We start from the raw sequence: 12461 nt of genomic DNA, 5'->3' as shown, positions 1-12461 counted from the left end.
TAAAGGTCCTCTTTTGACTCAATTTGAAAGATTCCATGAATGTCCAAGGATCTTCATGGAACCACTGATGGCAATAAAAATCATTTATTTTTAAGAGTGTACTTGTTTTTGGAGAACAATCAAAACCAACGTTCCCATAATGTTAACCAAATGATAAAATCAAATGTTTCCGTAACATATAACACAAAAAAAAAAAGGATGTTTTGAACATTCAGAAACATTTTCATAACATAATGGGAATGTTTTTGTCAGCTGGCATCTCAGTGGAGTGTTTGTGATGTTTGTTCACTCACATTTCCTTTGACTACATAGTTGGAGTCGTTCATGATGTCTCGTGCCAGACCGAAATCACAGATCTTGGCCACTCGGCTGTTGGTGAGGAGGACGTTTCTGGCTGCCACATCTCTGTGGATGCACTGTCGAGAAAAATCACACCAATTCACACCAATTCAATATTGGATTTACTGAAGCTGAGTTTTTAACTGATGTATTGTTTGTGAACATAACTTCCTCCAGATCTCACACAGATCTCATTGTTTTTGGTAAAGGCTGCTTATTTTAGGGACTCACATTTTTAGCAGCGAGGAAGTCGAGTCCCTGTGCCACCTGATAGGAGAATCTGAGTAAGTCGTCCATGTCCAATGGCCACGAATCCTCAGCCTCTTCACAGTCCGGAGAAGAATCTGCAGAACAAAAGGAAATGCTGAAAGCTTTCATAGTGGTCTCAAAAAATTAAGTTTTTCATACAAAAGCTTTTTAGTTTAACAAAATGTTAGATTATAAAATCATAAGAAGTCTCAATATTTTGAGAATAAAGTCTTATACCTGATTAAACTTGATATATTTTGGACAAAGTCAAAATTATGAGCATAAAGTCAAAGTAATACAAGAAATAAAGTCCTAGCCTGATTAAACTTGCAATATTTTGGGAATAAAGTCAAAATTATGAGCATAAAGTCAAAGTAATGCGAGAAACAAAGTCTTAGACATGATAAACTCAATATATTTTAGGGGAAAAAAAGTCAAAATTAGGAGGATAAATTCAAATTAATACGAGAAATAAAGTCTTATTCCTAATTAAACTTGCAATTTTGGAAATAAAAGTTAAAATTATGAGAACAAAATCAAAGTAATACGAGAAATAAAATGTTATACCTGATTAAACCTGCAATATTTTGGAAATAAGTCAAAATTATGAGAACAAAGTCAAAGTAATATGAGAAATAAAGACTTAGATGTGATAAGCTTTATACATTTTGGAAATAAAAATCTAAGTAATATGAGGAAAAAGTCTCATGCCTGATTAAACTTGCAATATTTTGGGAATAAAGCCAAAATTATGAGAACAAATCAAAGTAATACAAGAAACAAAGACTTAGATGTGATAAGCTTTATACATTTTGGAAATAAAATCAAAGTAATATGAGGGAAAATGCCTGATTTAATTTACAATATTTTGGTAAAAAAGTCAATATTATGAGAACAAAGTCATAGCAATATGAGAAATAAAGTCTTGTACCTGATTAAACTTGTAATATTTTGGAAGTGAACTCAAAATTATGAGAATAAAGTTAAAGTAATATGAGAAATAAAGTCTTAGAAGTTATTAACTCGATACATTTCTTAAATAAAGACTAAATTAATTAATAATTTATTAATTTGAGAAATAAAGTCTTATACATAAACTTTATATATTTAGAAATAGTCAAAATTAGTAGAATAAAGTCAGAACTGTTTAATTACAGTCTTAATATTTTGATAATAAAGTCAAAATTGTGCAAATAAAGTCTAGCAATATGAGAATAAACTAATGCGATTACATTAATTCAAATATTTTGGACTTCTGACTTTATTCACTAAATATTACGATTTAATTATCACAATGCTGTAACTTTATTCTCATAATCTTATTCTCATAATAATTATTTTATTTACTATTAAAATGCTGTCATAATTTTAGTGCGTCAAGTCGGCCTTGGCAACTAGCTGAATAGGTCAAAAATAGAATAGACGCATGGGTCAACAAGTTGAATTTTTGTATTTTATATATTTTTATACAAGTCTATTTCATTTCTAGTAATATTTTTAAAATTGGTTTTAACCTTAGTTAACTACAACTTATTTCTCAACTTAGTTCTCAGCTTATTTCCTTTTTATAACGTAACCTGTTTCTAAGCAAAATATGATATTCAAATATTGCAGATTTGTAGCATTTTGTGGCGTCTGGTTTTATGATGACGTTTGTCTGAGGACAGCGGTTTGTGACTCACTCAGAGCTGAGTTTGTGGGTCTGGATGAGGCCGGTCTCATGTCCAGATAATGATCAGAGCAGGTGCTGGAAATCCCACTATCACTGTCACCAGTAAAACAATCACAACAAACAAATAATGAAAAGAAAAATGTATTAGAACATACACTTAAAAAAAAACACACACACACACACACACACACACACACACACACACACACACACACACACACAATCAAACTCTATGTTGTGTCCATTTTCAATTATTAAATATAAACTCAAAAGATGTGGTCATTTTTATGAAATTTTAACTTTTGAAATCTGGTCATTTTAATACAAATCAATGTGATCGGGAATTTCGCATTTCAATTGTTACTCAGAGTTTGCAGATTTGTCACACAGATACAGTGACTTCTTTCTAAAAACAGTTTTTTTTGTTACAATGCTACACTATTGACAATGGAAAATAAACACTTAGGACATTTAGTGGATTTTTTTTGTCCACAGTGTCTCCTTTAATTTTTTTGTGAATGTGACCCGTCCTTAAAGGATAACTGTTGCCAAAATGCAACCTGGGCTGTTTTTTTTTACTGTAAACGAGACAAACTTATATCTAAAAGCATAATTACGACAAACGAGCCGTTTTTGAGATTGACCCTGATTTAGTTTTGTGGTCAATGGCCGGTGAATGGGAGTACTAGGGGCATAACTTTGAGCGCATCAAAATCGATATTTTTACAACACTAAGAAGGCTCGACACACCATGACACTTTGCTCGAAGTATCGCCTGGGTCTTTACACATGAACTCCAGCATTGAGAACATTGTTTGTGTACACAGAGTTTATTAAAAAGAAAGGTTTTGAACAACTCACTTTCACTGTTTGGGTTTCCGCTCTCAGCCATCTTGCCAGTCAAGAAGTGTCGATTTCCGAATGCGAATTAATGGACTCCATAGGACGAAATATTAGGCTTATATGAGGCTCTTTTTACAGCTAAAAGTTTAATATTGTTTTTCACTTGCGACAAAACAACGAATTAGCCGTGCATTCATATGGAAATATGCTTTAGGAGCTATCCATCCTCGCATTCGGAGATCGACACCTCTTGACTGGCAAGACTGCCGCGAGCGGAAACTCAAACAGTGAAAGTGAGTTGTTCAAAACCTTTCTTTTTAGTAAACTGTGTGTACACGAATAATGCTCTCAATGCTGGAGTTCATGTGTAAAGACCCAGGCGATACTTCGAGCAAAGTGTCATGGTGTGTCGAGCCTTCTTAGTGTTGTAAAAATATCGATTTTGATGCGCTCAAATGTATGCCCCTAGTACTCCCATTCACCGGCCATTGACCACAAAACTAAATCACGGTCAATCTCAAAAACGGCTCGTTTGTCGTAATTATGCTTTTAGATACAAGTTTGTCTCGTTTACAGTAAAAAAAAACAGCCCAGGTTGCATTTTGGCAACAGTTATCCTTTAACTGGCAAAGACCATAGTGAGTCTAAAAAAAATCTTTTTATGGGCTTTAGAAGACTACTTTTATCTTTTAATCTGCTGAAATGTGTTGAGATGCCGTAATGCTTAATTTATTATGTATATGTTTGTTAATCAGACCTTCTGAAAAACATTCGTTCAGTGTTGACGTTCTTATAATCCATCACCGGATCTGGAATCATCATGACGAAGTTCAGGAAGTTCTCGGCTTTGCTACGCAGGAAGTTCAGAAGATCACCATGACAACAGTATTCCGTGATCACCAACACGGGACCTGGAAACAAGCCACAAAAATGACCTAAACTGAGCAAATCTTGCAGGAAAATCTATGACCAGTTTCTAGCTGGTCCAAACTGGCTTAGAGAGTTGATTAGATTCTTCAGTATGATTAGAAACATCTTACCACCGTGTGTACAGGCGCCCAGCAGGTTGACGATGTTCTTGTGCTGCCCGAGATGACTGAGGATCTTCAGCTCGGACATCAGAGCTTCTCGCTCGTCTGGATGAGCGCTGGCTGCTCCCAGCATGCAACACAACACAATTTTCACAATTCACTCACTTGCTGGCTTTGAAAAGTACTTTTGTTAGAGAAACATGAAAAGGCCAAAGCGACATTTCAGTGTGTGTTGCCGATTATATGAAGATGTTCACTGTATTTACTGGACTGAATAATGACACCATTGTCTTTAGAGCTGCTTTACAGCTGAAATTAAATTAGTCTCACAACTGATGAATTTTGCAAGCTGTTTTTTCCTGTTTATTTCTTGGAAGCTGATTTGACACAATCTGTATTCCATAAAGCTCTATCTCGGCTAACAGGGTTGTGTAAATGTTAGGACTAAACGTTTTTGAAATTATGTTTATGGAACAGACTCGATATGTTCTTGTAAAAGTTAAACTGGACCGCAAAACATTTATGTGACACTGAACCACAAAACCAAAATAAGTGTTTATTTTTTAAATTGAGATTTATATATTATCTAAAAGCTGAATAAATATGCTTTCTATTGATGTATGGATTGTTAGGACATGACAATATATGAATGAATAAAAGAATAAAAACTGAGAAAATCACCTTTAAAGTTGTCCAAATTAAGTTCTTAGCAATGCATATTACTAATCAAAAATTAAGTTTTTATATATTTACAAAAGATCTTGATCTTTGATCTTTGAACATGATCTTTACTTAATATCCTATTGATTTTTGGCATAAAAGAAAACTGATAATTTTGACCAAATAATGCAATGTATTGCTGCAAATTAAGGTTTACTTAAGGTTTTGTGGTCAAGGGTCACATATTTAAAAAGAAAGAAAAAAAACACACAAACACACAAACATGATAATACTATAGTAGGGTACAACAGGGCTACAGGCACACCCTAAGAAAAAAAATAGCTTTTTACTGTCTGTGTATGATTGCAGAAAAATACATTTGTATTGAACATTTAATCATGGAACAACAGATTTTGTATGAAAATAAATCATACAAGTCATTAATTTTGTTTAAATGTCTTACAATTGTGAGAGGTTGCAAGGGTGGCCTTTTACTCTACACACGGGGTAAAAGGCACACAGTATTGATACAAATACTTCAGCTGAAATAATGTTTGTTTAGCTTTTTTAGCTTTAAAACACTATTTTCTGTTTATTTTGATAAATAAAAGAAATATTTTTTTTGTTCAATGAATATACTGTCATTAAAATTTGGTCAAATAAAACATTTTAAAATACAGAAACAAAATAATTTGAAAATGTAAAAATTCTGAAAGCACTGAAGGAGATCCCACAGTAATTTAATTTAGATTTACAGATTGTAAATATGGTTTCTTTCTAAACATGGTGATTATTTCTAAGAGGGACACCCAAACATAATATAAGATATTTACCATCTGAATCTAACAAATGTCAACAAATGGAAAAGTCAGTCTTCTATTAATCATCATGTTAATTATTGTGCCTTTTAGCCCCCAACAGCAGGGGTGCTTTTAACCCCAAATACCATACTTTTACGTATTCTTTCGTTATATAAAAACGGTTGCTTTAATTATCTTAAACAAAACTGAAAATCATTAAGAAGACGTTTGTCTTAAGATATATTCAAGAATTTCAGTGATTCTCATTTGCTACTTAAATCTACATTTTAAAAAACATCAAATATTAGATCAGTTAAGCACAGAATCGACTGGACCGCGTCAAGCATCAGCCAAATTTTCATGTGTATCTTAAAAAGCAGATGTTTCAGAAAGTGCCATCTAGTGGTTTAAAGGAAAATAATATCAAAGGTGCCTCTTTCCCCTGGGCGCCTTTAGCCCCGTTGTACCCTACTCTTTGTAATTGTCATGTTGTCTGACCTTTCAGCATTTTGACTGCTACACGTGTGACATTGTCGTCTTTGCCCAGGCCGTACGCTTTGGCCTCCACCACCTTCCCAAAGGCTCCAGCTCCCAGAGTCTTTCCTGCACATACAGCCATCAGAATCACTCCATCAGTAATAATAAATACATATTAAAATTAGATTATTTCGTTTTTACGACAGAGATTTGTCAAATGTGAGCGTGTGAAGCATCAATGATGTGGTACAAACCAAGCTTTAGTTTGTCTCGAGGAAACTCCCATTTCTCATTGTATGGCAGTTGAGTCGGGTCTATGAAGGTGTAGTTGTTTCCATTCGTGGCTTCAATGATTTTCCAGCGGATCTCATACCTGGGTTTCTACCGAAAGACACAAACTAAAGTTAAGTCGGTTGTTTAAAAGGCCTTATATATCATTTATATCACAACAATACTGCAGAGTAATTCACTGTGTGTGAACAGGTTTGAAATATTTAAAAGAACGTCAACAGTCAACAGAAACAGTTTAACCTCTTAACTGTCACCCAAGTTTACTTCACTATTACAAATAAATCCTAGTCCACAATCATGACAAACTATATATCATTGGAAAGGTATCCTAAAAAGATATTTTACCACAGTTTTTTTGCTAGGAATAGTAATAGATTTATTACAAGAGTGCACCTTAAAAATCTACATTATAACCTTTGTCACAAAAAGTAATTTTTTTGTTTCCTTTTCCCCATCACATGTTTAGTAATCATCAGTGAATTGAAAATGGTACTTCAAAATCATATTACAAAATGAAGTTGGTCATGAACTATAACAGTTTTAAGTTTTCTCCAAGCTTAAGTTCACTATAAGAAAAACCTGTGAATATTAAAAAGACAAAAGCTGTTTTGAATGAAGCTGCATGCTTTGAAACTGTATTGTGACAGACATAAATTTCACTTAAATTTCTGACTTGGACATGATGTTAAAATCCGTCTTTTTCTTATGTATCATGATTATTTATATTTAGATGACTTAGACAGTATATCTCATATGAACTACTGTTAAGATACTTGATGTTAGATTTTGACACCCATTGAAACTTTTATTTTCTTTTGAAAAAAATCTAAAAACACATTTACACACTGAAAAAATAAATAAAATATTAACAGATTTTACACAAGGGACTCCTTTAATATCTGTGAAGCTGCTTTGAAACAGTGTGTATAGTGGCATAAATAATTTTTGAAGCTCTGTAGATTTGGGAGCAGTGATGAAATTCTGTGAAAAGCTTTTTTGTTTCGGTCTGCTCCTCATTTATCATGATTGTTTACCTACAGAGGACTTATACATAATATAGTGCATGAGGAATATGAACTACTGTTAGGATACTTGGTCATTTTAAAAACAGACATAGGCACAATTTCATTTGAAAAGGGCTCAACACCCATTTTGAGCAAAATAAAACAGATTTAGACTCTCTCTTTAGGTCTTTATAAAATAAAGCAAAATAAATTTTAAAAACAACACAAAAAAGGCTTCAGTCAGACTGCTGTGATCTGACCATCTCAGATTCAGACAAACAGTTGACTGCAGGAGCTTTGAAAGCTCCTCTACAGCTGTGATCAATGACTGCTCAATTAGTGCTTGTGTGTTCTGATTGGGGGAAGAGGAATATCAATCAACCACAACACATAAATACTCTCTCTGCTTCTTTGTAGCTTTTCAGCATGTAACAACAACATATTGGCTGTTGGGTGAAAAAAAATAAGAACATAAAAAAAAGATTTTCCAAAAATGTTTTACAGAGAAATAAGATTTTAAAAAAAAGGCAGAACTTGATTTCATCTCTAATAGATTGAGCAGGAATGAGGAACTGAGATTTATATGCTCTTAAAAATAAAAGTTTCCAAAAGTGTGTTTCTCTATTTGAGAACCATTTTTGGTTTATTTTCGGACAACCTTAAAGATCAGCCTTTTTCCACTATAAAGAATCTTTTGTGGAACTGAAGGTTTCCATTAATGCTATAGGTTCTTCATGGAACCATCGATACTAATGAAGAAACTTTATTATTTTATTTGTAAGAGAGCAATTTTGGTTTCTCAAAGAACCTTACAGTGAACAGTTCCTAAAAGAATCAATGTTCTTATTATAAAGAACATTTAAAAAATCTCAAGAACCTTTTTCCAACAACGACATTAAAGGGGCCCTATTATGCTTTATTACTTTTTGAATTTTAGCCAGTGTGTGGTGTGTATATTTGGGCACAACAAACATCTACAAAGCTACAAATCTCAAAGTCCACTCCAAAGGGAGATCCTCCTTTGGACTACAGCGTTTGTTGTCCGGATGCTATGATGTCACAACGCGGTCCATTAGAATATCATTCAAGTAAATCCCGCCTATGGAAATTCGAATCGTTGGTGGGTGGGGAGGGACAGGTGGGGGATTAGCCTAAATTTAGCAATGTAGCATGGACTGCCGCTTCTGGGATGCTTCAGCGAGGCACAGAGTAGCTGGTATAAACGCAAGCATTGACTAAAGTGGGCGTGAACGTGCTGGAGCCGTGCCATCGATGTGTGCGGTATAGAGGGTCGAAACACATGCGGAGCCGCGGCTGATGTAAACACAAGTATTGACTAGAGTGACGATCATCGGTGGTAGACGTGTGCAGTGTGTGGTAAGAGATTTATTTATCATACAGTGTGGATAGCTTTACTAGCCTTATGCTGGAGCTGGTTTCAGGCATGCAATTAATTAAATAAATGAGCACAATAATGATAATATCATGTATCAGTGATCTCGTCAGCTGACGATAGGACCAACACTACTGTAGCGTATTATTTACTCACCCTCCATGCATCCTAGGTCTATGTGACTTCCTTCTTTCAGACAAATGCAATCGGAGTTGTATTAAAAATTATTCTGGCACTCCCAAGCTTTAGAACGGCATAGACAAGTGTTTCTCTCCATCAGTCCAAAACGAGTCCAATAAAGCGCATCGACCCATAATAAAAAGTGCCTCACATGGCTCCGGGAGGGTCAATAAAAGCGAACCAATGTGTTTTTGTAAGAAAAATATTCATATTTAAAATGTAAGAATCACTTTAATCTAGCTTGCACAGTTGTACAAGGAAATTGCTGCTTTGGGAAGGGGCGCGGCAGGACTGAAATGCCGCCTAAGCTGCCAATCACAATGCAGTGGGACTGCTAACCAATCACAACACATTTCGTTTTTCAGAAGGTGGGCCTTCATCAAACCCAGAACTAATTGAGCCATTTGTGCCAGCCTGGGGAGAAAGCTGTTGTAATAATGTAAATTATGTGGAAAAATAATGCGTTTTTCGAACCAGCAAGCATGAGAGCATGTTCTAGTGCACCCCTAGACAAAATAAAGACTTTGTAAAAAAGCATAATAGGACCCCTTTAAAAAAAATAACTTTTAAATTATTTTTGATTTTTCATCAAATCTTTCATTGAACAATTCTTTAAAAAAATTAATAAAAAAATCTTGTTATTTCATTAAAATACCTATAAAATTTTATATGAATCGGACAAAAAATGACTGAGCTACAGACGTTTGAAGGCGATAGAGTCAGCAATGTTGCATATTTTCCTCCAATTCTTTTCTTAATAATAACTACTATATTATTCATCACAATATAGCTATTTTATATTTGATCTTTGTTATTAAAAATAAGAACAAAAATGCAAAATAAACATAGTTTAATCAAGAGCAGCAAGTGATTCTTTTAATGTTTGATTAACACTGAGATCTATATTACGACCTACTGTAATGCATGGATCTAATATAATGTTACAAATCAGATTTTCTACCACCATCAACTAAACGTTCATGTAAGACATAACAAATTGTGTTTGTGTGAATCTCACCAAGACATATTTCGCAATAATGTACTTTTTAGGGAGATGTGTTCTGCATAAGATGTGTTCTCGGAGAGGTGCGTCTTATGCAGCGCCTTTGCAAACGCCAGTAAATGTGATAGTTCTGTTTTCATCAGCATGGGTTTGAAAATCATATTTCGCTCACATTGAGAATTCGCTATGAATATTCACAAAGCTGGAATATTGTTGCGCTTTGTAACAATAGACCTACAACTTGTGGTGAAAACAGCAGCAGCATTTTAGATGTTTAATTACTATTTTTCACTTCTTTTGACTGTAGTTCAAAATTTGACTGTGCACATTTCAACTCATTTTGCCAGCATGGGTTACATTTTAATCATCTAAAGAACTTTTTTCCATCAATGGAATGGTTGCATGGATGTTAAAGGCTCTTTGAAAAAAACGTAAGTGTCAATAAAGAACTTTTATTTTTAAGTGTAATGAGCCATTGGTGGTTCCATGGATGATAAAGGTTCTTTATGGGACCATCTCTATACCAATAATAAACTCACCTGTTTGTACTTGTAGATCATAAAGATGAGCAGCAGTGCTAGAACCACCATCGCCACTGTAGATCCCCACATAGCGCTGGTGAAGAGCTGATCTGAGACAAAAACACAATCAAAGATCATTAAATTGGGGAGATGTGCTTATATATTTTTTAAAGAACCATCTGAAGCATTTGTTCACCAGTGACATCCATGGCGAAGGTGTCGCTGCCTTGTCCGACCAGATTGAAGGCCACACACACCACTGTCATCTTCTGGTTGGACGGTCCCACGGTCAGGACACTCTCCACACCCACCGACCCGTATGGGTCCTTATCGAATGCCAGCGTCTGCGTCTCGACACCCGTGGAGTTTTCTGGACAGCTGGTGAACACATTATAAAATACGACAAATTTAAATATCTTCCCAATAATAATGAGTCTGAATGATTTATTATTTACAACAGGGTGAAAAGGTTGAAGGTTCTTTATAGAGGAAATAAAGATGCATCTGATTACAGAAGTGAAATTAATTGCATTTCTGAGCTTCTCATTGCAACAGCCGGCAATAACCTGTGGAATTTAATGGATATAAGATGGATGGAATAATGTTTACTGGTTCATTCACAATAAGAGCAAAAGCATGCATTTAAAAGTAAAATGGTTTTGATTTTGATCTCATGTTGGTTTGGAGCTCACAACATGCTGTCAGTGTCAGATATATTGACATACGTGGTTCTGATCCCCATGCACTGGTACCAGAGGATGCTGGGAGCCGGATATCCATATGACCTGCATGACAGGGTCGTGATGTTCTCCCATTTTACCTCCGCTACAGGTTTCGCTGTGAAACAAAATCAGATTTAATGTTTCAGAAGGAAATGTTGTTGATTCTTTGTTGACTTGACGTCTTTAAAGGACAGTCCTGGGTTCTGAAAGTTCAGCTTTATCAGCAGCATTGATTTCCTCAAAAAGTTTGCGTTCCTCAATTTTTTTGTTTTTGCGTTGCAGTTGTAGAAATGAACTTGCAATGGAAGCAAAGAGGCCCAAATATACAAAGGAACTGAAAATGTACTATTTTCCATGTTTATCATTTTTTACATGTATGGACAAAAGGTTAAACAAGGTTTAAAAAAAATAATAATAATTGGCAACACTGAAAAACTGTTCTGTTAGTTATTGCCTTTGATTTTAAATTGATCTTGAGATTCATTTAATTTAAGACTAGTTCACATTCATTTGGAATGTATGTAGTCTAACAAATATAAATAAATAAATACATCCATTCATTATTGGCTCTGGTGGCTCATATTCATGTACCTCTGATTTTAATGATTGAGTTAAAAATTAATTTAACATTAACTTAACTTTTACATTCACATTTCAATTTTTTTCAGCTTAAGTATTTAATCAAAACATTTATGAAAGAAAAAACAAAAGTATAATTATTTAATTGTAATTCTAAGTATAAATTAAATAAATACAGAAATGAAATATTATATTAAAATTAAATATATGTATGTATGTACAACTATACAATTAAATATAAATAAATAAATATAAAAGCATTATTAAAAATACAAAATTATATATACAGCTGAGGTCAAAAGTTTACACCCCCTTTCAGAATCTGCGAAATGTTAATTATTACCAAAATAAGAGGGATCATACAAATGCATGTTTTTTTTATTTAGTACTGATCTGAATAAGATATTTCACATAAAAAAATGTTTACATATAGTCCACAAGAGAACATAACAGTTGAATTTATAAAAATGAGCCTGTTTAAAAGTTTACATACACTTTATTAATTCTGTTAATTATTAATACTGTTGTTACCTGAATGATCCACAGCTGTGTTTTTTTTTTTTTTGATTAGTGATAGTTGTTCATGAGTCCCTTGTTTGTCCTGAACAGTTAAACTGACGGCTGTTCTTCAGAAAAATCATTCAGATCCCACAAATTCTTTGGTTTTTCAGCAGTTTTATGTATTTGAACCCTTTCC

General features: G+C 34.0%; 1 protein-coding gene across 1 annotated transcript in view; it reads right to left on the bottom strand.

Annotated features, from left to right (window-relative positions):
* LOC141288022 (macrophage colony-stimulating factor 1 receptor) overlaps nt 1-12461 on the bottom strand; it is a 40157-nt gene that overhangs the window by 17113 nt on the left and 10583 nt on the right. Inside the window, exons 8-17 of the mRNA XM_073820145.1 lie at nt 11189-11300; nt 10660-10841; nt 10482-10573; nt 6326-6452; nt 6093-6197; nt 4144-4254; nt 3861-4014; nt 2271-2353; nt 571-683; nt 294-416 (exon numbers count right to left, since the gene is read on the bottom strand). Of these exons, the coding sequence (XP_073676246.1) occupies nt 294-416; nt 571-683; nt 2271-2353; nt 3861-4014; nt 4144-4254; nt 6093-6197; nt 6326-6452; nt 10482-10573; nt 10660-10841; nt 11189-11300 (1202 nt within the window). The remainder of the gene's footprint in view (nt 1-293; nt 417-570; nt 684-2270; nt 2354-3860; nt 4015-4143; nt 4255-6092; nt 6198-6325; nt 6453-10481; nt 10574-10659; nt 10842-11188; nt 11301-12461) is intronic.

The sequence above is a fragment of the Garra rufa genome, chromosome 16 (assembly GCF_049309525.1).
Source record: "Garra rufa chromosome 16, GarRuf1.0, whole genome shotgun sequence".
NCBI lineage: Eukaryota > Metazoa > Chordata > Actinopteri > Cypriniformes > Cyprinidae > Garra > Garra rufa.
Note: the sequence above shows the minus strand (reverse complement) of the source record. Positions and strands in the feature narration are given on the sequence as shown.